Genomic DNA, 27,644 nt, shown 5'->3' with positions numbered 1-27,644 from the left:
CCATAACTTTACCTTCATCTTCATATATGTCAGTAATTATTATCCAATTTAAAAAAAAGAACTCAAGCCCATCATTTTTTTCTGGTTGAATAGATTCTCAAAGTTCAAGTTTCATGATGAATTTCAATTCAACCACCTAAGCACATCAAGTAATAATAAGGATACTGAGAGTGATTCCATGTGAGAGATCAAATCAAAGTGACTGTTGACAATTTGTAATATCATTCATTCATATGGATTTTTCTCAACTCTTATCATCCTACTTGAAGGGAAATTGTGTTCCCATATAAAGCTCGAGTCACTCCCAATCCCCGCTCAAAAAAAAATGGTTCACATGCTCTTGAGATGTGAAAAATCATGTTGTAAGGTTGGATTGAGGGTACATTGATTGATGGATTTGGATTGAGTTGGAATTGGTTTCTAAAAGGTTGATTCCATACCATTTGAATGGAGTGAAAAATTTTGATCGTAATTAATCAAATGGAAAACTTGTTTTTGATTCAGTAAAAAGTCTGAAGTCAATCAACTTGAAAAGAATTATTTTTGATAACCCAACAAACGATAGATTTGAATCGAATCAAAATTGTTTGAATAACTGATTATATTGCTGATTTGAATGACCAAAGTGATTGATTCAGAATCGGATCAAGGGCTGTTGAAGAGCTGTCCGGTAAACTCGATTTGGTCCAGGACTCCAGAAACTTCTGTTAAGTCTACGTTAAGATCTTCCACCTCGTGGGTTTGGTGGGAAATGGCGATGTTACGAAGATGTTGAGATGTTGGGATGTTGAGATTGGCAGATAGAATTAATTAGAGAAGAGAAAGCCGATTCGGAAATTCATGAGAGCCCCTCAACGAGCACGAGCGCTTTTGCCGGAACGTTAAACTTCTTCCAAATCCAAACTGAAATAAAGAGTTTAGGGGAAATTTCAAGTTAAGGCGTTTATGAAAGAGGAGGTCAAATTTACCATATGTACATACAAAACTCTAGCAAATTGGTGGAGGATTGGTGATAAGGTTTTCTAAAATCCATAGTACCACCATCACACTCATCAACCTCGTCATCGAATCTTATCATAACTTTTTGAAAGAAGTCTAACTATAACTATCATAGAAGTCGATTACGAAACATTCAGAATAAATCATCATCATCATCATTATCATCATGAAGACCAACGAATTACCGATGCCTAGACCTGAAGATATAAAAATGTAAGAAAACACCATCAATGCTTTGAAAAGAAACATCGAAAAAAACCAAACCTGATAAGCAGATCGTGTTTGTTGAAAAAAAAAGAATCATGACAGATGTAGTAAGTGTTTTCAAAAGTCCTTTCAAAACAAAAAAAAGAAAGTCGAATAAGACTAATAAGAGAGATTATCTTGATTGGTACAACTTTTAGGATGGTACATTCATAACAGATCAACAAATCGTACATCAAACCACTCGTTCAGCCATCCAAAACATCCGATTAAATTACCCTGAAATACCTATAATCGTCAGCACAGGAAAACACCGAAGTGCATGCGAGTTAAGTTCCTCCCTCCCTCCACCTCAAATCCTCTCGAAATCTGATTTTCTTGCTTGTTTTTTGTTTTGTTTTTTTCAGTTGGTTTATAAAAGAATTAGGATTTGAAGACTCACCTGCAGCTAGTTGTCATGGAGCAATCTTACATGGTTCATATGGAAAGATGATCTCTTGTAAAACTTTAGAACCTCAAGTTGCTTGGGAAATTGTTCAAGTTGCTAAAAGTTTAAATCGAACTTGTTTTCTTTTTACGCCTGAGGATGTAATGTCATTTCTTTATTTTCTAATCTTTTCGTTTTTTTTCAAGAATTGATCGTGTGTTTTTCTGTTTACTTTTTTTTTTCTGGTTACTTGTTTTTTTTTTGGATACTTGATTTTTTTTTTCTTTTAGGTTGTACTTGTTTATGAAGAAACTAATCCGAAAAGAGATTGGGTATCTATTGTACGTAAGATTGAAAAGAATTTAATAGATGGAAAAGATGAAACCTTTTTAGAAAAAGTTAAATTAGGTGAAGTAAGTCTTCCCCAAAAAACACATAAACCCATCAAACCCCAAAACAAACTAAGCATTCATATGATTAAATTCAATTCGATCCAGATAAAGATAATCAAAGCGACAATTCCCGTAGAAGAACCATCCATGATCGAAGTCCAATCATCCTTCCAAACCGATCTAATCTCCACTCATCCTCAATTATCATTAACAACAGCCTTACCATTCGTTTTAGAAATCGTTCAAAAATCTATTAACAAATCAGTTGCATTAGATCATTTTTGTCATCAGTTTAAGTGTGGACCTGAACATGTTTTGGCTTTTGGTGATGGAATGAACGATTTGGAGATGTTAAGCTCTGCGGGATATAGTGTGGCTATGGAAAATGCTGATGAAAGACTTAAGTCGGTGGCTAAGTTGAGTTTTTTGGATTTTTTTTTGGTCTTTTGGAATAAGAAAAGGTTTTGGTTTAAGGTATTGATGATGGGTTTTTCTGTTCTTTCGGGTTTAGGTTTGTGACTTTATCTAATAATGAAGGAGGGGTTGGAGTTTTCTTAGATAAGATCTTTAGAAAATGATCATTTGAAGAGTTGGTTAAACATCTTGAATTATTTCATTGTTTTTTTATATTTTGTATGTCATCTTAACCAAGTTATTTTATGTTTATAATTTATATTTATATTTTTCTTTGAATGTGAAAAGGAGAAGGGTACAAGGTTTTTTTAGGTATGCATCTAGACATATAGATTGTATTTTGGATGATTATAAGATTATGAAAAATAGATTTTTAAATTCGGTATGAACTGGTGCATTGTAATGATGAAAACCATTTATGATTCAAATCTTATTGAGTTTAACTTTCTAATACCAGATTAAAAATCAGTTCAAAGAAAGCTTTTCAGTTAAAAGTTTCTTAAAAGTTGATCAATCTTAGAATAGGTTTTGGTAATCCTACGATTTGAGAAATGATAAAAAAGTTTCATATTTATAAAGTGAGATCAATTCACGATTTCTTCGAGATATCTTTTGCAACTATTTTGATTAAAATTGATTTTTTACAAACAAGAACAAGATGAAGTATTTGATTTATTTATTTTTATTGATTTCTTTCCTTGATTTCTATACATCTGAATCTACTTCATATCCGAAAACCAATCTTAATCCAAGAAATCCTAGTAAGTTATTTTCCAGATTTCTTGTCGCTTTCCTTTTGTTTGATTGTCTGACTTTGGTTTTGGTTTCGACGCTTTAGATGTGAATGAAGAAATGCAATCTGATCAATTGATTTCAGTTCGAGATCTTTCAAATCAAGATTCTATGAATCATGAAAATATCAATCCTGATGAACTCTCAAAGACACAACTCATAGGTGCGTGGGTGTCTTGGTACAATTTCTTTCTACCAAAATCAGTTTGCTTCTATCCGATTGCTGATGAAGTATCTGATGATTTGTTTAATTTAAAGATTCGAATTCTAGTTTACCATTCGATAATTCTAGTCTTACCAATCTCACTCTCAGCCTCACTAATACATCAAGTTTACGATTCATCAATAATAATTCTTCAAACCTTACTTCTTCTAACAATTCTACAATTTCAAATCCTACCAACCAATCCAACTCAAGACCAGAAAAGAATAAATTACCAATCAATGATTCTATTCCAACAACTAATCCGACCTTCATGAATTCTAGTTTACCATCAAATACCAAAAACTTAACTGATTTGATCAACAGAAAGCTTACTTCACCATTCCAGAATACCACGAATTTCAATACTTCAATAGATGATTTTTCTTTACATTCGAATACCTCGAGTAGTCCGATGATTGAGAATGTTAGTTTACCAACTAATACTTCAATGACTTTGGTACCTGAGAATATTAATTTCACAAACATGTCTGTTCCATTACTTGATCATTCTATATTCCAATCAAACCAATCAAGTACCATCTTATTACTTGGAAACAATACTTTTGGTTCTTTGAATGTGACTTTCGAAACCGGTTTGATGATTGATAATTATACTTTAAATGGTCTGAATGCTACTATTTTGGCTCATTTGAGTATTGATAATCTTACTAGTAGTAGTACGGGGAATTTGAGTAGTTTGAATGATTCGCTGGCTAGGGATTCTTTGGGTAGTTGTGCTAGTGGTTATGGGGTTGGAAGGTTTGGGTATGGGTTGGGTTTTGGTACATTTGGGTTTTGGGTTTTGGGTCTTTGAAGATTTGAGATTGATTACTTTCTTGATTATTGTGTGTTAAATATTTAAAAATTTATGTGAAAGTAGCAATTAGAAATCTTGATTTTATTGTTTACAAAATCAACTCTGATCTAATATTTTCTTATACATTTTCTAAGTTGGTAAATAAGAATTGTTTTCCAATCACTTTTTGGTTCCCTATAGTGATCATATTCTTAGAAAAGATTTTGTTGTCCAATCTTTTTGATCAACAATTTACATATGTATGCGTCACAGAAAATATACTGAAATTCATATTACGATGTAGCAGATAATGCAATGTGATATATAGAAACATCAAGCGTTTTGAGAAAATGTGTTGCAGAGATTCTGGGGATTTGGAAGTATCATTTCTAAAACCCATTACGGATCATATATTTTTAAAAAAATAGTCAAGAATCACTGATCAAAGTAATTTTGTTTTGTTTAAACCCATTTGCTCAGAGATTGGTTAACCTACAATACCTTTAAACGCTTTTGAAAGAAAGAATTCAGTACAATCAATCGTGTTAACAATTCAATCAGATATGTACATATAAATGGTAATCAAAGTGATTTCCTCAAAGTTTGTAAGGGTTTCTTGACTTTTACCAGTTTCGATATATCCGTCTTTAAAAAAAGATACGTCTGATTCATTCATCCTAGATACACGACCTTGGGATAAAGTCATGATGAGTCAAGTCTTTTATTTTACAAAAAACCTATGGTTTTTTTCCAGAATGAACTCGGTTTGAACGTTTGAACTTTGAGGTAAACTCGGTGCACGGTTTCTACTCTGAGACGAAAGCTCTGTGTAAGAAAAACCTGATCTGTTAGTCAAAGATTTCATAGATAAAAAGTCAAAAACTAGTTTCTGATGAACTTGTGAAAGACTCTTGGACCATGATCAGCAAGCAAAACGTTTAATTTTGAGATCGGATATGTTAGTTGATGAGTTGGAAACTCGGTTATGGGAATCGTTGGAATCCAGTCTGAGTGATGGATCAGAATAATTGGTCTCGGAATGGATCTTGATACATGTACGCTTAAGTTTGATATTCGTTAAAAGTCTCATCTAAGATATCTAACCTTGACCTTCAAGTTTTCAGTGATCATCGGGTTGTGGGTTCAGAGATCTGAAATCTTTGAAGTCTTGGTTGTGAAAAATTTGGGAAGTCGGTTTTTGGTTGATCGATCAGTAAACTTCTTGGATTGGTGGATTCCTGTTGATTGGTTTTTTATTTTGAGAGTCTTTTTGGTTCTGGTAGATCTTCTTTAACTGGATTTTTTTCTTTTACGAAGAAAGATATCTAAGTTGAAAAAATGGTTCATGAACTGGTTTTTGTACTATAAAAGTCTTCCATCACTTCTGTCCTCTTTTTATTTTGCCCATCCATCTTCACTTTATCCATTCATTGAATCGTCTTATCTATAGAAAAAAATTGATTGTTTGATTTGCTTTTCTTTTCGTTATACTTCTTGAATAGAATCAAAATGAATCGTCTTACAAGTTCATTAATCTTATGGATGATTTCTTTTACATTTTGTTTATCTGTTTATGTACCACAAAACTTTTCAAAAGATTACCAAATCATAGAGAATCAAACAGATCATCAGAACGTTTCTTTTCCAAAAAGTTCAAATACTACTCATCATCATAACAAAACTCATGATCGTAAGTTTTCCATCACCTTGAATCCGTTCAAAATCAATGCTTTATCTAATTCTTTTTTTTTTTGTTTTTGTTTGGGTTTTGATAGATCATCATCAACCAAAAAAAGTAAACCCAAAAGTTCTAAACCATTCACGTGTACACCTTCCTCGACGTAAACACAAGAACCATACCCACTCTGGAAAATTTAATTCTAGTTTACCACATAATACTACTAATGGTAATTCGAGTAAAGTAGATTGGAATTGTAGTTTACCTTTTGATGTGACTAATATCAGTACTAGTGATTGGAACTGTAGTTTACCTTTTAATGGGTCTAATATGACGGGTTTAATGGATTGGAACTCTTCTTTACCTTTTAATGGGTCTAATATGACGGGTTTGATGGGGTGGAACTCTTCTTTACCTTTTAATGGGTCTAGTCTTACTGGCTTAATGGAATGGAACTCTTCTTTACCTTTTAATGGATCTAACATGACGGGTTTGATGGACTGGAACTCTTCTTTACCTTTTAATGGATCTAACATGACTGGTTTAATGGATTGGAACTCTAGTTTACCTTTGAACGGATCGACTACTGAAGACTGGAACTCTACTAGTACTTTGGCTCTTAATGCTACTGATGATACTCCTGAGAGTGATAGTGATAGTGATGATCCTTTTGCACCTGATGATGCGGTAAATGGGACTGGTAGTGATGGAGATGGGAATTGGAATGCTACTACTGATTATAATCCTTCTGAACTTAAAGAACAGTATGCTCAACCTATTTGATTGGTTGGTTTCTTGATCAGTTGGTTTCTTGCTCGGTTGATTTCTTAATTTCTTGTTTTCTTAATTTCTCGTTTTCTTAATTTCTCGTTTTCTTAATTTCTTGTTCTTAATTTCTTGATTAGCTGATTTTTTGATTGGTTGATCCGAAGTTGGTCCGATTTGATCGTGATGTTGGTCTTGTGATTTTTTTTCTTTCTTGTCTCTTCACATACAACATACTTGAAGTATTTTTTTGTATGCGTGGTTAGTGAGGTTTATGAGGTTTCTTTAATTGTTTTTCCTTGATTCCCTATCGTATCCAGTTTCAAAAATTGTTATTTGATTTATTAAAGAATCGGTTCATAATTTTCATTTTCAAGTTTTTTCTCTCGTAGTTAGAATAAAAGATTATGCAAGTTAAAAAATGTGATTGCTTGTGTTGCAATTTGCTAGCCTGCTTCAACTTGCATGCATGAAATTCACATTTTTGAAAATTGTTGAGAGAATGTGAAATTTTGATTTGTTTGTTTACCAGATTTGCTGGGCTTGATTAAGCTGAATACACAGTTGCTGTGAGAAATGAGTTTGATTGAGTGCTGTGAATTTAAGTGTGTTGTAACTTAGAGGTGACTGGTTGATAAGCATAGAACTGACTTCGTTGTGAGTCTCATGATCTTGACTACAATTGATACCGAGGGAATCAAAAGTTTACCCCTCTTTCTCTTCATCCGGCCGTCCTCATCCTATCCCGATTCCCATCCATATCCAGCTGACTTTGGATGTGGTGGCGCAGGGTCTTTTGAAAGTTAAAGTTAACAAATTGTATTCTTCGATCGAAACTTAAAAAATTTAAATCAAATTTGGATTCTGTAAAACATATTAAACGGACATTGCACTGACGCTTCCAACGGACAAACCAAACCAATTCTTTTCTTTTCTTTTTCTTATTATTCTTCAAAACAACCATCGATTCAAGTCAAGTCAACGATGATGAATGAAGAACCAGAATCGATTTATGAAACTGAACATCAAGAAATCAAAGAAACTCGTCATGACAAATCCAATCCAAAATCAACATCGACTTCATACTTGAGTTCAGGTACTCTAACACCATTTTGTGATTCACCAACTCATCAATTCTCATTCAACTCATCACAATCACATTCACAATCACCTACTCATCATCATCATCATCAAAATCTAAACTACAAGTTTCATTCACCACCAACCCGAACTTATACCGGTACTTCTTCAATCCCATCTGTCAGTATCACTCCATCTCTCTTTGATGATTCACCACAACCTACTACACCTCCAACTCTATATGATGATCCGATCTCAACTAGCGATCTTGTTTCACCAAGTCCAACGATTCAATCTTTTCCAAACTCCTTTCAACCCTCAACTCATTCCACATCAAAATCATTTTCAAATCATCTTTTATCCAAACCCAATCAAATCCCATTACAATTACCTAGTTCAAGTCTGATTAACCATCGAAGACATTCATCACAACCTTCGACACCGATCCCAGTGAAAGAAACTTTCAATGGATCGATTTCTTCCTATGGAACCAAAGAAGGACAAAGAAAATTGAACCAGTATTTGTTGATTAAAACGATTGGAAAAGGGTCTTATGGATCAGTGGAATTGGCTCAAGACTTGAGTTCGAATGAACATCAACTTTACGCTATTAAAGAGTATAGTAAATCTAGGATGAGAAAGAGAGCAAGGGTTTTGGATTCTAGGATGGGTCATGGTGGGTTTAGAGGTCGTAGACCTCCGAATATCTTGCTCGATTCGGGGTCCACTTCGGGTTCGGCTTCGGGCTCGGCTCATTCGATTAAAGTTCCCGTTAGATCTATGTCGGATGGAATGGGATTGGTGAAGGCTGAAGTGGCTATTATGAAAAAATTGGCTCATCCTAATATCGTTTCACTCATCGAAGTGATAGATACAGATACAGATAGTTTATTCTTTGGTAAGCTCACAAAAACAAATGACATTCTCTATTTTGTTCAACTTTGTTCGTGATTTTCATGAATCTGATTTTCTTTTTCTTTTTTTTTTAAAACAGTTTTAGAATTATGTCCATACGGATCAGTCATGCCAATAGAACTAGGAAAAGATCCAAGTTCATCTCGTTTATCTATCAACCAATCTAAGAATATCTTTAGACAAATCGTTTTAGGAATTGAGTATTTACATTTTAATGAGATCTTACATCGGGATATTAAACCGGATAATGTGTTGTTTTTTGATGATCCTACAAAAACCGAGATGCCTTTGTGTAAGATTGTGGATTTTGGAGTTAGTGAGAAGTTTGGTAAGGATGGAGAGTTGAGTGTTTGATCTTTTCTTTCTTTTTTTTTCTTTGTTTGGTTTGGTAATTAGATTGGTCTGAGATTTTTTTTTTTCATAATAGTGATACTACCAAAAAATTAGCTGGTTCACCTGCTTTTATTTCTCCTGAACTTTGTGCTTGTAAGTCAAACTTTTAAAACCTAAACCTATTTAAACAAAAACCGGAAAAGCGAAACTGATTTTCCTTTTCGATGTATGATAGCAACTGGTGGAACAAGAGGAAAACCAGCAGATATTTGGGCCATGGGTGTTACCTTGGTAAGTTCCAAGAATTCTTTTTTTTTTCTTTCACGGTTTTTTTCAAATTAATTTGTTAATTCTTTTTTTGGGGGGTTTGGGGGGTTGGTAGTATACACTTGTGGTTGGGAAATTGCCTTTTGAGGATACGAACCAATTAGCATTATGTGAAAAGATTATGAAGGATCCGTTAGTAGATTTGATTTTCCTATTTGAATAATCCAAATCTCGATAGATTTGTTGACTTTGATGTCTTTTTTTGGGTGAGGTGTATAGACTTTTTATACCTGATGGACTGGATCCGGATCTGGAAGATTTATTGAAAAGGTTATTAGATAAATCACCTGATTCTCGAATCGAAATGCATGAGATCAAAGTAAATGAATTCTAAATCCATCCTTGAACATTCATTTGGTTCTGATTTTTTTTGGTTTCGGTTTGGGTTTAGGAACATCCATGGGTGACTAATCATTCTCAAGATCCATTACCAAGTACATCAGAAAATGTCACACCTGTCAATCCACCTACCGAATTAGAAATCGCATATGCTTTTAAAAGTTTAAGGTCTTTGAGTACGATTGTGAAAGCTGTGACTAGGTTGAAGGCTAGGTATAGGTTATCACGTAGAACACTTTCTCATGATGATGATGATGAAATTAAACCTACGATTCTTAGGAATGGGAATTTATCGGTCACACTTGAGAAGGAGAAGGAGAAGGAGAAGGATGGGAAGGAAGAATCGGGTGTACTGGAAGAATCGGGGGTGGATGGATCGGTTTGTTTGTCGCCTGGGTCTTTGGTTCTTGAACTTGAGAGTACTTCTACTTTACCTTCTACTTCTACTTCGTTACTTTCACCACCTTCTAATTTGTTAATTTCTCCGTCTGCTCCTGCTCCTGCTTCTGCTTCTGCTTCTGCTTCTGCTTCTTCTTCTGATACTTTGGGATTTGAAGAATCTTTTGAAACTTGTTTGGATCTCAATCAATGACACTTTTTCTCTCTTTTTCTCTCTCTATGTAGAAGGTCTTTTTCTTTTTTGTTTTGTTTGTTAGTCTTTTTTCTCTTGAAAAATTTTGGATTTGGTTTTTTTTCGTTCGTTTTTTTATCATGTTTGAAAATAAGATGTTTTAGTTTTACTACTTAAATTACTTACTTGACTATCTTTTAATGAATTTTTCTTTTTTTTTTACATACATTGACTTTTTTCTTGTTTAAAGTTAAGTTGAAAATTGTTGAGGGTTGAAAGGATTTTGAGATGAGAATGAGAATGAGATGAGAATAGATTGGTTCATTTTTTTATAGATCGTTTACTGCATCTTCACAAATGCTTGTCCAATCGAAGCAAAAAAAATTGCTGCCGGTTGGACCCATTTGTGAGCTGGACCGTTAATGAGGGTATGTGCATGATCGGGGCTTGGGCTTTTCTAGCTCTGAGCTTTCATTTTGGTGTTACTCGAGCGAAGCAGAGAATTGGAGGACTGCCGGAGGGTGGGATTCACGGGAATGGGAATGGGCTGTATGAGCCTGACCTCACCGCCACGTTTCAGAACAGAGGTTTAGGCTGAGCCTCACTGAGCAGCAGGAATGCAGAAGTGAGTCTACTCAGACTCACTCACTCGGGCGCCCGGGCTTGGTACTCAAGTTGAGTACCGAAGTACAGATTTACACATAGAGTACAGATACTCCCACGGTAATTTTCGGCAGAGTACGCAAGGAGGATGGGACTCATTATGGCCCGGTCGAAGAGTACTAACAAAGTGAGTTTACTCACCAAATGAGTAGACTCACTCGGATGTGTACTCACCGCGAGTACACTGCGAGTACTCACATTTAAAAAAATTGCCAGTCCTCATTATAAATGTGGACTGTCAAGATAACTTTTGATCATTCATTGGCTCCACAGTTCAACCACCCTATGAGAGTCAAGAGCTTACAAGACTGGCGGTATTTGATAAGGTAAATAAAGAAATCATGAAATACAATTCGGAACAAATTGGTTCTTATGATGATCGGGGATATTTCATGAAAGAGTTGAAGACAATTTCACCGATTTAAACAAAGCCAAAAGTGACACCCTTCTTTCAACCCATGGCATCAACTTCAACTGTAGCCTGGTCATTGCCGAGCCAATGACGGAGAAGGACAAGGTGACAGATGGTATCGGTGTAAAGTCGGCCTCGCGATGGCACGGCAATGTTTCCTGAGATTGAGAAAACCCGTTCAACCGAGGCCGCTGCTGCGGCTATGGTGAGATGTTGGAGGGCAATCCGGGCTAACACCGGCAGGGCGCCGGTGGTTGACATACGCTACACAGAGTGAACAAAATCATGTCAGTTGTTGATTTGATGCCAAAAATAAATCAAAATCGAGCTCCTAACACTTACAGTCCAAAATTGGCCAATTGTTTCGCCAGGCAGGACTGGATCTTCCCGAAGGAAGTATCGGTCAAGTTTGTCGAGTGACCGAGTGGCGTTGGTGGACGACGGAATGGCAGTGGTGCCCAAAATCGAGTAGATCTCGTCCAAGTTGTCGAGTTCAGGGTCATGTTCAGCAGGAGGGGTCGATTGTTGAGAAGAGCTAGGTGTTTCTTTGGGTTTCCAAAGGTTATACTCATCACGCAGCTGTTTCTTGGCTGAGGTGGCCACCCCGTCACGATCGATGTGGCCTTCAAAAATCTTGTCCCTAAAACGTGGATCAAGCAGAGTAGACACCAAAGTTTGGGCATTGCCCTCTTCACAAGCCAAATACTTGATGAGCTTCAACTCAGCGCGACGGCAAGCCATCCCCCAATTGCCAAGCACTTGCATATGCTTACGCAACACCTTTTGAATTGCCCAGAGCACCGGTAGGACCTTGTGTTTTGTGGGATCGTTGGATTGAAAGATTTGTGTCGCACGTTCAAACATCTCAAGCACTGGAAGCAAGTATTCAATAGTTGACCAATCGGTTTTCGAGATGGCCAATTTTTTTCGTTTTGGGTCATCGGTGTAGAGAGTCAGCGATTTTTTGAGAAGCAAAGACCGTTGTACCTGTTAAGACAAGCATTGGTGTTAGCGCATGAGTATGAAGAGATTTTGATCGATGAAGCCAATGTAAAAACACTCACTACATAATAGAAGTAGTTCCACCGGGTGGGAGGGCAGCTCATAGGGAGAAGTTCCGGGTCATTTACGCTTTCTCGGATCTTGATGAAGGCCTCGAGTTCTTGAGGACTCTTGCGGATGTGAGTATCCAAAGCTCTAATCCGGCTTACGACAGTCGACTTCTTACGGGTGGAAGGTTCCACGGTGGGTGATTCCTCAGGCTGGGTTTGAGTTGCTTCGGTTTCGACTGACTCTTGCGCTGCCTCCATGTCATAGGTTGCTTGGACAATGTCGAAATCGTTTTGGGTTGGGTCGAGTTCTTCTGACTGAGAGTCGAGGTCCATCAGGATAGGTTCTTCCGGTTCGAAAGCTTGTCGGGGTTCGGCCATTCCAGAGTCCTCGTAAGCAGCGATATCGGCATCAGTCAACTCGCCCATCCCATCGAGGAAATCTTTGGCGACTAGGTTGATTACATGGCACATGCACCCATGAAACCGGGATGCAAAAGGCCAGCTAGTCCCCAACTCGGCGTATCGATTGCTCAAGTAACGCACCATGGAGCGGTTGGAGGAAGCGTTGTCACCGGTAACTGAGTAATGTTTCTGAACCGCTCCCACGTGTTCAAGAGCATTCCAATAGACTTGAGCCAAATTTTCGCCGGTATGTTTGCCTTGCAGGGTCTGAAACAAAAGGAAAAGCAAGCAAAACACAGTTGAGTAAGATCAAGAGGTGAAATCGGGAAAAACCATAAACGCAAGAGACATAAAGACAGTTACTGACCTTGAATGCAAGTAGCCGTCGGCAAAACTTGCCCTGAGAGTTAAAGAAGAATCCGTTAATTGCCATGTATGTGTGAGAAAAATCCGCGCTCGTCCAGCAGTCGGTGGCCGTGGAAATAGATCCAGGCACATGAGAGATCTCTTCGATAAGTTGTTTTTCCAGTTCGTAGAATAAGGCTTCCGAATCTGCCTTGAGAGTCATTCGACCAGGCCATGGGAAGGACGGGCAGATCGCCCGTAAAGCTTTCTCCATCAAAACACCCTCAAAGACCGAGAAAGGAAGGTTTTTGGATATTACCACGCCAATAAGAAGCCTACGGAGCACTTTCATGCGTTCGGCTGCAGCAAGTGGATCCTCGTCCGGAGCAATGCTACCAGGCTCTCGGTTCATCCAGGCTACCGCCAGACCAGGACATTTTCGGCGGTGCTTATGGAGGTTTGAGTTTGGACGACCAGAGATCGTCAGGGCTACACTAACATTGTTAAATAAAATTTAAACATCATTAGTCAGTGACAAATCCGGGTGATCAGATGGGACAAGGTGGTTGAATACTTACGGGCAGTGAAGACAGTAGTAGACCTTGGCTTCATCACCTTTGCCACTTCCATTGGCGGGTCCAGGAGCCGCCTCCGGTTCCTATAATTGGGTTATATGTCAATGTCAATGCTAAACATTGATAAACAAGGATTTCGGACTCAAAAATAGAAGGACTTGCATCATAATACAAGTAGACATCGGACCGGTGGGGATTCGACCTCACAGGGGAGTCATCAACATAGACCTTTTGGTTGGTGGCCTCGCGCGTCACGAGATGTCCAGGTCCATACTGATGGGCTTGCCCATGGTTTGTAGCCAAAATGACGCCTGAGGCTCCACCCACAGCTCGAGAGGTGGTGGACGCTCGAGGTGCCAAAGTGCCATTCGAAGTTTCACGGGACAAAGCCGTAAGACGAGCACTAGAGGTATTGCGAGGAGTTGGAGCTGCTGCGGTTCCCACACGGGTGTAGGGAGATCGCACTGCTGGAGGAGTTTGGGGTGTAATTCTAGGTCTAGGCATGGTGTGTTTGAGAAAGTGTGACGGGCTAGTTTTGAAAGAAAGGGAAGATAGAAAGGTAACAGGGATAGATATAAATCTAGGTCAGAAGTCAGAGATCGATGGATAGAAAGACTTGAGGGGGAGATGGAAAAGGAAGACAACATATATAATATAGAAATGTTGCTGCTCACCGAAGGTCCAATTCCCATTCAAGATCTCCAATATTCATTATATCGGAGTTGACCCACGAAAGCGCTGGTAGCCATAACTCAATGTGGCGAAATGCCAATTGCTGAGCCATTGGCTAATACCTCAATCGTAGGATTGTTTGGCGATTAATTGGCCAGCCACCGTTAGATCGAGCGTGGTCCACAGTTGAAATTGATTGATGGATTGGGTGTGAGGAGAGGATTGGGTGTCGAATGGCTGAATGAAAGCTGAAAGGGAAAGATATAGTGCTTGAAGGTGGTCATCAATCGTAAGCCAACGATATCTTAGGGCGCCGAAGGATATCCTACCGTAGTTGACTTGTCGTGACCTTGTTTGGATGAGTATATAAGTGAGTATACTCATCCAAATATTGTGGGCGCTGAAAGAGGGCTAGTGAGTCAAGGGCGCGGGGACAGGGCACATTTGAGTATTGTGTAATCATGTTACACTTACATGTGAGTATTCTGATACTGAGACAACTCAGTTGGTGCCCATCGAGAGCACCAACTTACTCACCCACGGGGCCAAAACCCGTACAGAGTGAGTATGAGTTGAGTATACTCATACTCACTTCTGCATTCCTGCTGAGCAGTACACAGCAAACTTCTTCGTAAACATTCCTCCCATCGGCCTACATCAAAACCGTACTTTGTCAATCTTGTTAATGCATTATCACAAGGTGGGTACAACAATAAGGGCGCGACATAAAACTAAATTTCATAGATATCGACCGATGTTAACATCCTACTCTGAAGAACCTATGAACAGAGTCCTGAGATTTCATTTGATGATTTCGATTGATAAGAAAAATTAAACTAGTTCTTCACCAAAGAAATCAAAACCGAAATGTAATAGATAGAATGTGTACAATCCTGAAATCTACATATGTATGGATAGATACGAGCAAGCAGAGTTGGCCTGGCCTAGCTGTGCCATCTGGAATGAAATACAAATCTATGAGTTAATAGATACGAGTCGATGGCCTGTACTATAGATACAAGTTGATGACCTGGCCTGGCTGAGCAATCTACTGCTGTAGTTTGTAAAGCAGTCAGAATTGATGAATCGACACGACTAACGTGTGATCTGCCTAGCCCGACTGGGTTTGTAGAAGCCTTGCATCTAAGGGATGAAATGAAGTTGTGTGCACGATATAAATACGGCGGAAGTGATATACGATCAGAGGAATAATCACATTGACAATATCGCTATCACTCATCATGCTTCTGACTACCTTTATTGCCACTCTTCGAGCAGAAAACCCCTTTTGCTTATGTGTTGGAGTGATATATGACTCTCGAGTGTCGGGTTGGCCATTTTTTGGTCTTTTGTATGCTTCGTTGTGGAATAATCACTTCTCTGCTTAATGCAGTTTTTTGAAAAATATCTACCGTGTTTTGGGATGCGTTTGAGCCAGCAGCCTAGTGCGCTAGCTGGAAGTATCAAGACAGTACCTTACCGGATTGGGTGTCGGGTATATTTTGTACGGCTATTCATTTGTACAGCTTCCATTCCCATTCCCATCCCATTCCCAATCTCCGGCAATCCTCTGGTGCTCCCGAGCGAAGAGCCAAAGAGCTCTGCCCAGCTACCCAATCCCCCCATCATCAATTCCATCAACCACCTACTACACTCCCAATCAGCCACGTCACCAACACTTCAACTCAGGAATCATGCGCGAATCGTTTGAGTGTGATTTTGAGATCAGCATCTACACCAACCATGGCGACAGCAGGAATCCAAAATGGAAGACCTACACACTAAAAAGGGGGAACATTTTGTTAGAAATTAATCCGAATCAAATGTCATTTCTCGATCTACAAGCAACTGTCAAGCGGGACTGTAATAACAAAGACAATGAATTAGGTGACCTGATTATGACCGACTTTAATTCAGATGAGAAGCGCATCAAATGGATTGCAACAATCTCAGGGCAAAGAGGTTGGTCAAAAACCCGAGGAAATCAGGTTCATTGTGAAGAACAATTTCAAGCCTGGGCCCATGAGGTATTGAAGGTATCATCTCAAACAGGTGGCCTTTATTTACTGATGGACAAGCCTGTGTTGAAAGTTGATTCTCAAAAGCGAGTGAGTAGTTTCCTTTCGGTCTTTTTCTGCTCCAAGCTGATTGCTTTCTCTCTTGTAAGAACGCTTCTTTAGCCTCAACTCGCCGCTTATGGTCTGTTGGAAATCAAAATAATGTTGGGGTGGGTGGCCAGTCAACTTTCCTACAATTTACACTGATTCTTTTCTTTATACATCCAGAATATGTCCGATTCAGACAGTCATGAAATTGATATCTTAGCCAAGGATCTTCAAGCTCAGAGTGTTGTACGACATGATTTGGATCGTTTTTTCCGTGTATATGAGATTCCCGGCGATGATGATGGATATGTCCTAATGTCACCGGGGAATGCTCAGAAATGGGCCAAAGAAATTGTACGTACCAATGATCTTTATAACACAGTGTTTATGACTGATCTCAATTTTCAACTTCTCAGTTAAACCCTACAACTCACGGTGTTTCACAGATCAGTCCACCGAGAGGCCTGCAAGAGAGTAAGAAAGGCACCCTCAAGAAAAAACATACCCAAACGTCCTATAATCAAGCTGTGGTGGGACCTTCCAATGGTGTCATTCAGAGACCACCTAGAGGTTCTGCTCCGATGGAAGACTACATCAAATTTGTTGGAATTAACGATCCAGTCAAAGTCAATGAAATCATCGACCTTTTCAAACCCCATAGGATTTGAGACTATCACAACTTTCACAAAACCGACGGTTCAATCACCAAAAGCGATCTGTTAGGGTATGGTATTCCAGCTGGTATAATCAGTGACTTACTCGACAATGTTGATTGGTTTGACGAGCATCTTGCTGACAAGGATTAGAAAGGTAATCTATCTCAATGTCATAGCTTCATTTTGAGGAGACTCGCTAATCATCTTTTGAAACTCTGATTTGATTGTTCAGATTTTAGGACGCTTCAGGACTTCATTTGAATCAAATGGTTTCCTTTTCTTACTTTGTATCAAATCTCGTGTATGGTTTTAACACTGTGTCTTGTTTTTGTCTAATTTCTTTATTCTCTTGTATTTTATTGTTTTTGTCTTCTTTATGTACTGATGATCAATCAAGATCTTAATGCAAGTGTAGCAACATTTTGACCAATATTTGACTCGATCAAAGTTGAATTAATCAAAAGTAGATAGTGAGGAACTCGAGATCTCAAAAAAAGTCAATCAGTCAATAAAAAAACTGGGACTTGAGATTTCACATTGAAATGGATTCAATTGGTTGATAAAGATTGAATTGGGATTGATCCATGAAGATCATATAAAAAACTCGATATTGATTTACGACTACTCAAGCTACGAAGGCATAATACAAAAACAACTTTGAAATAGAATCGATCGATCGATAAAAATTGAGATGGGATCGATCCATGAAGATCATATAAAAACCCAATATTCAAAATGAAAAAACTTCTAAACAAGATCCATGAGATCCATGACCATCATTCCTGGAGGCAATAGATACCCACTATTTGCATATAGAGGGGCAAGCAGTTCAGGAGTGATTGCATCAATTGCTGTCTCTCTGATTGGCCAATTTGCATCTTCATTTGCGTTCTCGAGGATGCGAGTTCTCTTGAAGCGTGATTTGATCACAGAGAAACAGTACTCGATGGGATTGAGCTCTGGACAATACGGTGGTAGATATACCAGTAATACACCTTCACCAGACACCATTTCAGCTCGAGAATAACCACTGAATAAGAGTAAAGAACCAAAACCTCACCTGCTGCCTCACAGAGCTCAGCTACTCGCCCGTTGTGATGAATTGAGCAGTTGTCCATCACGAGTACGCTGTTGGGATTTGGGTAGGGTTGCATTTGTGGCAGCTGTCCAACATGGAAGGAACAAAGTGAGGATGTAAAATGATACAGAATATCCTTCAATCACGTACCAGTTGGAACTCCAAGAAGGATTCAAATCACTTGCGATTTATACTGCCCTCTCGGACTGTCAATGCCAAAAGACCATTCAATCCGATTGCAGGAAGTAGAGAGTAGCGGCGAGGATTGTTTCTTCAGACCCATCGATAGACTCGTTCCCCAGATTTTGATCGACCATTTACACGTAGCAAGTCCCTTTCACATATCGAGCTTTCATCTGATGCAAGATGATTGATTCAGCATGGTGATTCCTTCAAGTAGAAGTGGAAACCATACCAGTAAACACAAGCATTTCAGCTGGTATATCTTGCATCCTTTCAACATACTGAGCTTTTCTTTGAAAATCTTTGTTGACATGAGACGTGTTGGCTTTCTTCAAGGTAAGGTGTAAGCAATGATTGAGTTCATTAGCCAGACACTCAACACTAGGGAGCGCTCCAGTATCGTCGTAGAGCTTTTCCCGGATCTCGTCTAAAAAGAGGTCAGGTGATGCAGCTACCAGCTCATTCAGAAAGTCGCGGTCATTGTCATCAAGCAAATTTTTTCGTCCTCGAGTTTGGTATCCTTCAGGATCTCTGATGACTTGCCGAGTTTCTTGATACAGATCCATCCAACGTTTGAAAGAACGTTCACAGATGTCTGCATGGAGCTCATCGCGAATCTCGTCAGTGGCTTTGCCTTTGAGGATTTTGATAACTGCAAGAGCCTTGATTCAAGGGGTGTACTTGACAAATGGCATTGTTGGTGGAGATTGTGGTTGATGTGGTTTCTGAATCAAATGGAGGCTGATGGATTTGCGATCAAAACTGAGCTGTGATCTGGGCAGAGCTCTTTGGCTCTTCGCTCGAGTAACACCAAAATGAAAGCTCAGGGCTAGAAAAACCCAAGCCCCAATCGTGCACATACCCTCATTAACGGTCCAGCTCACAAATGGGTCCAACCGGCAGCAATTTTTTTTGCTTCGATTGGACAAGCATTTGTGAAGATGCAGTAAAGGAATAATCTAGAATTAGACTAAGATGAAAGAATAAACGAACAAGTAATTAGTACATAGATTATTCAAACTCAAAGAAGAGATGAAATCAGAAAGGAAAGACTTACACATTAAAACCTAAAAATCAAAAAATTGATCGATCTATCTAATATCTAAAAGATAAAGCACAGAAATCTAGAATTCAAATGAGGTTAGAAGAAGAACAAATGATTGATTAGTTTATAGAAAGACTAAACTAAAAGAAAGGGTAACTAAAACAAATGAAAAGACTTACAAATTGAAATTTAGATTTGAATCAATTGGTTTAGGAAGGTGATGACTGAAAAGGCAGCAAGCTAAAGATGAAAAAAAAGAGAACAAATTAACCAATTAGTAAATGGAAGAACTAAAAAGAGAGAAACAACTTACAACTTACATTAAAAATGGAAATCCGAGATTGAAATTGAAGGAAAACCAAGATTAAATGATGTCATCGATTAAAATTGATAAGATGAAAGTGAGGCTGTGGAGAGTTGAAGGGTGTAAAGAGGGGGTTGTTGAGCTCGAGTTGATGAGTGTGTGTCCATCTAGAGAGTGTTAGTGTTCGTTTATCGAGCGTTAGGGCCCGTTCGGCTGGTTTTCCAAAAATCTGTTACACAAAAACGATTTTTCAATCGGCCCCTTTTTCGAGGGGCGGATTGAAAAACTCGGAATTCGGCTTTTTCGTTGACCGAACAGTCGACCAAATAGGTCAAGGAACAATTGCAATGGAGGGGCAAACAGGGCAAAAACACTTTTTGGTCTCAAAAACAGCCTCAGGGCTGTTTTTCAAAATTGAAGATTTTTTGATCAAAAACCGTTTTTGGTTTTGATCAAAGACCGTTGCTGAACACCTGTGTTTTTCATGAAAATCAAAAACTGTTTTGACCCAAAAACGGTTTTTGGCTTTGGTGGGGTTTTTGGCCAAAAACTCTTTTTGGGTTTCAGCCGAACGGGCCCTTAGAGTCGAGTTTTTTGTTTTAGTGTTATTTTAAAAAAGAGTTATCAAGCTTTTTTAGTGTTAAACCCTTATAAGGGTAGTAGTGTTATTTTTTTTAATTCTGAGTGATTACGCGTTCTATAGTGTGAAAGCTTTGTGTGTGAAAGGTCTGTCTGTGAAATTTGTTCCAGTAGTGTGTGATTTCGTCATTTCGTCAAGTTTTAGAGTTATTCAAATAGTTTTTTTTAGTAAAAAAATCGGCAGATTATTTTTTGTAGAGTTCAAGTAGTCTAATAGAAGTTTAACCAGCATCTACTCAGCATAAATTATTTTTAAAATTATTTTTTTTTATTTCAAATAATTAGTTAGAAGAAGTTTTTTAAAATTAAATTGGACTGTGAAACATTATCAACTATTTGTATAACTTTGTTTATCCATTCTATAGTCCTAGCTTAAGCATGTCTAGTGTTCAAGGACCTCGGTGACCACTCTGTACAGTCTTAGACTTGTCGGAGCTCTTTCGGACCAGGTTCGGCACTGATTTTATCAGTGGAAGGGGTAAATTGAAGTTGTTACAGGTGTTGGTTGTGTGTAGCAGGAAGGTTTATTTTGAACTGCACCATTATTTTCTTTGAACTTAGAGATTATCATAGGTTGAGGGCAGCTTAACTGCACCTGTTGTACTCCCATCCTCTCCGGCGGTACTTCATCCCCTCTCCGGCTCAGCCTACGCTACACTGCGTAGGAGTTCTACATCGGGTGTGATGAATTCCAAAACAACATCTCAAATCGGCCAAGTTGCATCACTGCCTGACTTCTCCAATATCTCACTTCTCTTGAAGTGGGAAATGATTACCAAGAAGCACATCTCAATCGGATTTGTTAGAATACATATAAATTATCAAACTCGTCAAACACATTACATCAAAATCATATTTACATACAGCATTCAAACCTAGTTTATATCAAACTTAAACCTAATTCAAATTTGTATCACATTTAAATAAGCCCGCTCATCCACGATCACCACTTTCTCCTCATCAGTTCACTGAGGAACAAAGTGGCGTGTAAGTGGTTTCATAGTCTGTATTCCTTCAATCCAAATAGATCAATTGTTAATCTCTTTTTCATTTCTCTTCAGACTTTGTTGTTTTCTTTTGCCCTTAATAGGTGTGACTCTTTATCTTTGTCTTCGGTGTTCAGAACCATAAAGACTGACGCCCGTTTACTGGCATCCTAAGGTGTGACTCTTTATCTTTGTCTTCGGTGTTCAGAACCGTAAAGACTGACGCCCGTTTACTGGCATCCTAAGTTACCATTCTGGTGACTCGAGTTTCTTTAGAATCTTGCAGGATTCAACTTGGGGGAATAGGCTGGTAAATATACTAATTGACACCTTCAACAGGAAAGGTATCAAAGTCAGTGGCATGATGGTGTTAATGATCAAGTAAGAAAGCTTACCAGCAATTTCACAAACTTCTTCAATGTGACCCCCCTTATGAATTGGACAGTTGTCCAGGACCAGGATCGAGTTTGGAGCTGGATAAGCATTCATCAAGGGAAGCTGGATTATAGAATCATGAATTAGTAAAATTAAAGATTGAAACGATGATAAGAAAAAAAACTGACCAGCTGAAATTCCAAAAAGCTTTCAAATCAGCCGCGGTTGATGCTGCCTTCACGGACAGACATGGTGATCAACCCATGTAGTCCAATCGCAGGAAGTAACAAGTATCATTTCGGGTTTGAACGCTTGACCCAGTGCGTGACATGTTCACCCTTTGGCGACCGTCCGTTGACTCTCATCAAATCCCGCTCACATATAGCACTCTCATCTGACAGGATCAGAGAAGAATGGAATGGAATGGAGTCAGATAAAATCAAAATGAAAAGATAGACAGACAAGGTAAAAAGAAGTAGGCACTCACCAGTAAATACAAGGTATTCAGCAGGTATGTTCTTCATGTCCTCCATAAATTTAGCAGTCTTTTAAAAATTCTTGCAAACATTTGAAGTTTTGGCCTTTTTAAGAGTAAGGTGAAGGCATGTGTTGAGTTCGAGTGAGAGTTCCTTGCAAGACACCAAGACACCGGTTTTGTCATAGATTGCTTCTCGGATCTCGTCCAAGAAAAGAGAGGGTTGCTGAGCTACAAGTCAGGTTGGGGGTGCGGCTCTAAAAAAAAGGCGCGCCTAGGCGCATTTTTGGGGAAATTAGGCGCGCCTAGGCGCCACTGGCGCGTTAGGCGCGTTTTCTCACAGTGCAAAAAATAAAAAAAAGTGAAAACATGAAAAAGGTTGAAAATTTGTATTTCAGCATAGCGCACACGTAGTAAAAACAAGATAATCAGTCGAATGTGACTTCATCGGGGTTCCATGATCCAGGAGCGCCAACAGCAGGTGCACTTTCACCTGCAGACTCAACATGATGGAAAGATTGAACATTAAATAAAGTCAGATCAAACAGAGATCTAATGAAACCATCATAAGAATCAGCCTCTAAAGTGGGGTCCACAAGCATAGGTTCCTCTTGCATTCGGGCCACCCCTTGTTCAAACTCTTCAAGATCATTCGGGCCCGAAAAGATCTCTGATGGTTCTACTCGTGGGTCTTCAATAACTTCGATTTCGTTGTTGGCATCACTGTTGACTGATTTGGATTTCTTTGTTGGCTTCTTGTTGGCTTTGGAAAGCTGAACTTGTGTTATCATTTTGAGATTTGTGAGGGTCATTGCAGCTCGCTGTTTTGTCTTGGTAGCTGACATGGCTGAAAAAAGGCTTTCAACACCCGCAGCATGAGCTATAATCTCAAGTAGTTTGATAGCAAATTTTTTAAGTAAACTCGTCTGTAAGGTCGTAGGCAAGTCGAGCCAATAATCGATTGCAAGTGAAACTATGTACACATGAATGAAACAGTTAGTAGCTGAAGTCGCCTGGAGGGTGCAGAAAAGGACGTACATTTCTTTGATGTACCAAAATGGCCTTCACCATTGAGATAAAGATTGGCCTGTTGTGCAATGGTAATGGCATCGGCTTGCGAGTATCCCCAGAAAAACGCGAGATTGACCATCATCTTTTGGATCGATTTGATCGGATAGGCACGTGATACAGAAAGATGTCGGCAGCTTGGAGTAAGGAATAAAGCAAGGATGAAGATCGGTTCGTCGTAGTAGGCACGAGCTCTTGAATTTAAAACACCAAGACAGTAAGGGCCCGTTCGGCTGAGACCCAAAAACGGTTTTTGGCCAAAAACCCCACCAAAGCCAAAAACTGTTTTTGGGTCAAAACTGTTTTTGGGTTTTTCCAAAAACGCCGGTGTTCGGCAATTTCAATTGACCCAAATACAAAAACAGTATTTGATCAAAAACAGTCAAAATCAAAAAACAGCCTCAAGGCTGTTTTTCAAGCCAAAAAGACTTTTTGGCCCTTCACCTCAATCCACCGATCGACACCAGGAATTCACCACCTCACCATCTACAACCTCACCACCAACACCACCACTCTCTTAATCCCTTCACGCACCATTCTTTCCGCCAGTTGTCCATTTTTCCTTTCTCTCTACAACAATGCAATCAAGAATCAGATCGAATTGAATAAACTTGATTTAAAGAAATCGATTTTGTAGCAAAATAAGACAAATATCAAATCACGTTTAACTACATATCCAAATTGAAACAAACCAAAGATTAGATCTAATTCTCAATCTTCTTCTCTAGAACATTCCTCTTCATCTCAACAACCAATGCCTTGAAGACCAAAATGTATTTTATTTCATTCTAATCATCTAGAAATAAAATCTGATAGGAAAGCATACAAAAAGTTGATTTTATTATCTGATGTTGAGAATCATATCTTTGATTTCCATTGATACCATTGAGCAATTTGTTGTGAATAATATTCTTTGTATGTCTGATATGACTTTTGAAAGGTAAGAACAACACTCCATGTTGTTTTAAATCGTGCGATGCGAAGTGTCAAGAAAAGGATTGATGAATTTGGTTGTGACCAAACAGTTGAATGGTATGGTCAACGATGATCATTCTGATCTTTTGTTGACCTTTTTGGTCGACTGTTCGGTAATCTAAAAAAGCCGAAAAACGAGTTTCTCTATCCGCCCCTGAAAAACTCTTTTTCAGGGGCGGATAGAAATTTTGTTTTTGTGTAACAATTTTTGGCTAAATCAGCCGAACGGGCCCTAAGTCTTGTAATCAACATAACCCGGCCAGGTAGAAAGATCGAGACTTGAAATCTGGATGTAAACGTCAATCAACTCTTTCCAGATGTCACCAAGAGTTGTAGAGGCCGATTCTAAGCGAGCAAGGGCATCAACGACTGGCTTGAGGAATAGAACAAGTGCTTTGTTTGCAGTGAAATGGTCGCGAGTTCGAACAATCAAAGTTGTTTCTTTTGGGATCGTCGGAGTGTCCAATGTCAGATCATCGGACATATCGGCGCACTTGAGAAATCCCAATTCATGTGCGTCAACAGAAAGACAGACTTTGCTATAGGGGTACCACCGACTATCACATGAGCTCTGTAGACCGTGAGTAATACCTTCCTGTTTTCGCCATGATTCAAGATGCTCGGTCCAGTGATGTGAAGAGGTGAAGTACCTAACTAACTCCTTGTTATTCGAGACCACTTTTTTCATGTCTTGGTGGTTGAGAAAGTCTTTGGCAATCAGATTGAAAAAATGCAAACAACAAGGAATGCCAACAACATGAGGATGCGCTTCATGGATAATCCTCTAGATAAGAAGCATCATATCAGACAAGAACATCATGGAAGCAACAAGAACAAGATCCGAATAGCACTCACTTGAAGTTTCACCATTGGTGTTGGATTATCAGTCACAACAGCAACTATCTGGTCCCACTTTATTCCTGACAAGCTGAGTGTACTATCGAGACTTGAAGCAAGGTTCTCGGAAGTATGTCGGACTTGGTGAAGGTTGAGAGTATCAATGAAGTGTTTGACTTTTGTTCCACGTAGAGCCAAGACTGCATAAACGCTGTTTCGAGATATGTCGGACCATCCATCGAGGGAGATTGTCAGACCCGACTGGCGGGAAAGATCATCTCACATTTCTTTGACAGCACGAGCATGCACCATGGGTAAAATCCGGTTTGTCATTACATATCTAGTAGCGGTTGTGGATGGTGAAACTGATAACCGTTCTTGGAAACGAATGAAATGCTCGTTTTCGAGCACAGAGAAAGGTATGCGGCCAGTTATCAAGGCAAGACAGAGGTGTTGATTGATTTGATCCATTGTTTCTTGAGTTCTTGTGGAAAAATGATGGAGTGAGGCATTAGTAAAGTTATGAACTATCTTTGGTTTGTCGATAGCCAAGGTTGAGGTGGCATCTTCATTAGTTAAGTCCTCCGAGTCAGCAGACGATTGTGGCTGAATAGTGTTGATGTATGCTGATTTCAGGTCGCCAGGGATTGATCGGCAGACATTGATGATATGCGTCTACAATTGATTAGGTTTACCATCCATCACCAGGTTGCAATAGGTGCATTTGGCATCTCGTCGCCCAGCTGATTGATGACGCTCTGTGCCCATGAGAAAGCCAGTCCAACAAACACCACAGCTGCTTGAGGGGGGAATCCATTCGGCTTGAGGGGCTGTTTGATGAGCACTATTGTTCGTTTTCTTGCGTTTTGGCATTGGAAAGATTGGGTTGATAAAGCTTGGAGTGGAGATTGAAAAAAATTCAGACGAGGACAGGCCCACTTTCTCACTATGAGGCATACAGGTTTTTAGGCGCGCCTACCCTATTTTTGAAATTTTTTGCGCGCCTGGGCGCGTTTTTTTTTTGCGCCCCCAATCTGAGCTACAAGTGTTCTGATGAAGTCACAATCTTCATCATTGAAAATGAGAGGCGCTCCTTGTTTCTTGTACTCTAGCGGATTCCTGATGACCAATTGAGTTTGTTGATAAAGCTCCATCCATTGGTGGAAAGTGCGTTCACAAATGTCCTCATCAAGCATATCTCGGATTTCGTCAGTTGAAAAGCCTTGAAGGCATTTGGTAATGTCCAAAGCCTTGACTGTGGCCGAGTATTTGACAAAGGGCATGATTGATATAATAGGGTTGATAATAAAATTGATTTTAAATGAGTTGAGTGAAGTTGAGTGAAGTTGAGTGGTGGAGAGATTGAGATCAAGATCAATTGAAAGTGGTGGATGAGGGTGGATGGATCGATGGTTTTGAGCTGAAAACCATGAAAGCGCTGGATGGGGTTTGGATCAGTCCCCATCCAGCTGATCCGGCTTTGGGTATTTTTTGGATTGGGGCCATCTTTGCGCCTCTCAAGCAAAAAAAAAACTTTTTTTACAAGCTTTCATGCAAATGCAGTATATTCAGACTTCTTTGAAGCTCTGTCAATTGTGGTAACATGTATGCAATTACTGCTTCACCTCTAGCTTCTGGGTTATGCGTTGAGATGATCTCAAGGTTAGAAGCAGACAGGAAGAGCAGTTTGCATAAAAATTAAAACAATCTTTGAAGAAACAAGTAGGCTTGAATGACTTTGGAGCAAATGAAGATGAATGCATTGTTTAAAGGAGAGATGCAAGAATTTTGAGTATAGAGCATAGGAAATGATTGAGGCCAATGATGAATCAGATATCAGGCATCAATCTATGTTAGAAGGGATGGTGGCGAGTGCCTCAAGTATCCCAACTGGGCAATCTCTGGCTACGTAGTCTGATGTGTTTGGTCCACCAAGTCCAATTGGTTTATTTTATTTCAACAGGACCCTTTTGAATGAAGGCAATTCAGATTGCAGGCCCTGATTTTATGGGCCGAGACAGGCATCAACGTTGCAATGCCAATGGCTGCTGTCTCTGAGACCACTTGCGTCATAGAATATCAATAGTCCCAATGCTCAAGAATAGTTAAGAATCCTCAATTGGTGAAAGATATAGCCTCTGAGTCTGACATATGTTGAACTGCAGTGTTCAGTGCATAATTTGAGTCCCCTGCTGACATTTGTCTCTAGAGTTTCAAAGTTAATAAAGGAGTTGTGACAGGTCTCAAGGAAGTCTGAGGAGAAATTAAGACCCCCTTAGAGCTATGGGTGTAGCCAGGAACGGACTCAGCCGTTTGGCAGGGGTGGGGATCCGTGGAAGTCAAGAAGGGACTTTTTTTTCAAAACCCTTTATAGGGGCATTCTGGGGTCCTGAGTTACGCTCTGTGTCTCCCTGTTGCTATGTGCTCCAGGTTGCTGTGGCAGTCAATAGCACAGCAAGATACTGCTACAGATAGCGGATCTCAAAATCACAATATTTTTTTGAGTTTCACCATAGCTATCTAGTGAAACCCATAACCCAATGTATAGAAAAAGGCCTAG

At 39.2% G+C, this 27,644-nt stretch overlaps 6 protein-coding genes across 6 annotated transcripts; 5 read left to right on the top strand and 1 right to left on the bottom strand.

The window, feature by feature from the left end:
* Positions 1-1,301: 1,301 nt before the first annotated feature.
* On the top strand, positions 1,302-2,600 carry MELLADRAFT_102458 (uncharacterized protein; the record flags this gene model as incomplete). The annotated part of the gene is made up of 6 exons (XM_007405197.1): positions 1,302-1,313; positions 1,404-1,531; positions 1,611-1,791; positions 1,921-2,043; positions 2,128-2,438; positions 2,534-2,600. The coding sequence occupies 6 exons, from the start codon at positions 1,302-1,304 to the stop codon at positions 2,598-2,600; spliced, it is 822 nt and encodes a 273-aa protein (XP_007405259.1).
* Positions 2,601-3,094: 494 nt separating this feature from the next.
* On the top strand, positions 3,095-4,247 carry MELLADRAFT_59662 (uncharacterized protein; the record flags this gene model as incomplete). The annotated part of the gene is made up of 3 exons (XM_007405198.1): positions 3,095-3,197; positions 3,275-3,391; positions 3,487-4,247. 3 exons carry the CDS (start codon positions 3,095-3,097, stop codon positions 4,245-4,247), a joined length of 981 nt encoding a protein of 326 aa, XP_007405260.1.
* A 1,666-nt stretch (positions 4,248-5,913) lies between these two features.
* On the top strand, positions 5,914-6,690 carry MELLADRAFT_91017 (uncharacterized protein; the record flags this gene model as incomplete). The annotated part of the gene is made up of 2 exons (XM_007405199.1): positions 5,914-5,919; positions 6,082-6,690. The coding sequence occupies 2 exons, from the start codon at positions 5,914-5,916 to the stop codon at positions 6,688-6,690; spliced, it is 615 nt and encodes a 204-aa protein (XP_007405261.1).
* Positions 6,691-7,639: 949 nt separating this feature from the next.
* MELLADRAFT_70829 (uncharacterized protein) lies at positions 7,640-8,473 on the top strand (the record flags this gene model as incomplete). Its single annotated transcript, XM_007405200.1, has 2 exons — positions 7,640-7,932; positions 8,034-8,473. 2 exons carry the CDS (start codon positions 7,657-7,659, stop codon positions 8,145-8,147), a joined length of 390 nt encoding a protein of 129 aa, XP_007405262.1.
* Positions 8,474-8,532: 59 nt separating this feature from the next.
* MELLADRAFT_91015 (uncharacterized protein) lies at positions 8,533-10,258 on the top strand (the record flags this gene model as incomplete). Its single annotated transcript, XM_007405201.1, has 7 exons — positions 8,533-8,650; positions 8,747-9,008; positions 9,095-9,153; positions 9,236-9,291; positions 9,383-9,463; positions 9,539-9,646; positions 9,719-10,258. The coding sequence occupies 7 exons, from the start codon at positions 8,533-8,535 to the stop codon at positions 10,256-10,258; spliced, it is 1,224 nt and encodes a 407-aa protein (XP_007405263.1).
* Positions 10,259-13,793: 3,535 nt separating this feature from the next.
* Positions 13,794-14,470, bottom strand: MELLADRAFT_91014 (uncharacterized protein; the record flags this gene model as incomplete). Its single annotated transcript, XM_007405042.1, has 3 exons — positions 13,794-13,799; positions 13,894-14,215; positions 14,361-14,470. 3 exons carry the CDS (start codon positions 14,468-14,470, stop codon positions 13,794-13,796), a joined length of 438 nt encoding a protein of 145 aa, XP_007405104.1.
* Between the last annotated feature and the right edge of the window lie 13,174 nt (positions 14,471-27,644).

The sequence above is a fragment of the Melampsora larici-populina genome (assembly GCF_000204055.1).
Source record: "Melampsora larici-populina 98AG31 unplaced genomic scaffold MELLAscaffold_3, whole genome shotgun sequence".
Classification (NCBI taxonomy): domain Eukaryota; kingdom Fungi; phylum Basidiomycota; class Pucciniomycetes; order Pucciniales; family Melampsoraceae; genus Melampsora; species Melampsora laricis-populina.
Note: the sequence above shows the minus strand (reverse complement) of the source record. Positions and strands in the feature narration are given on the sequence as shown.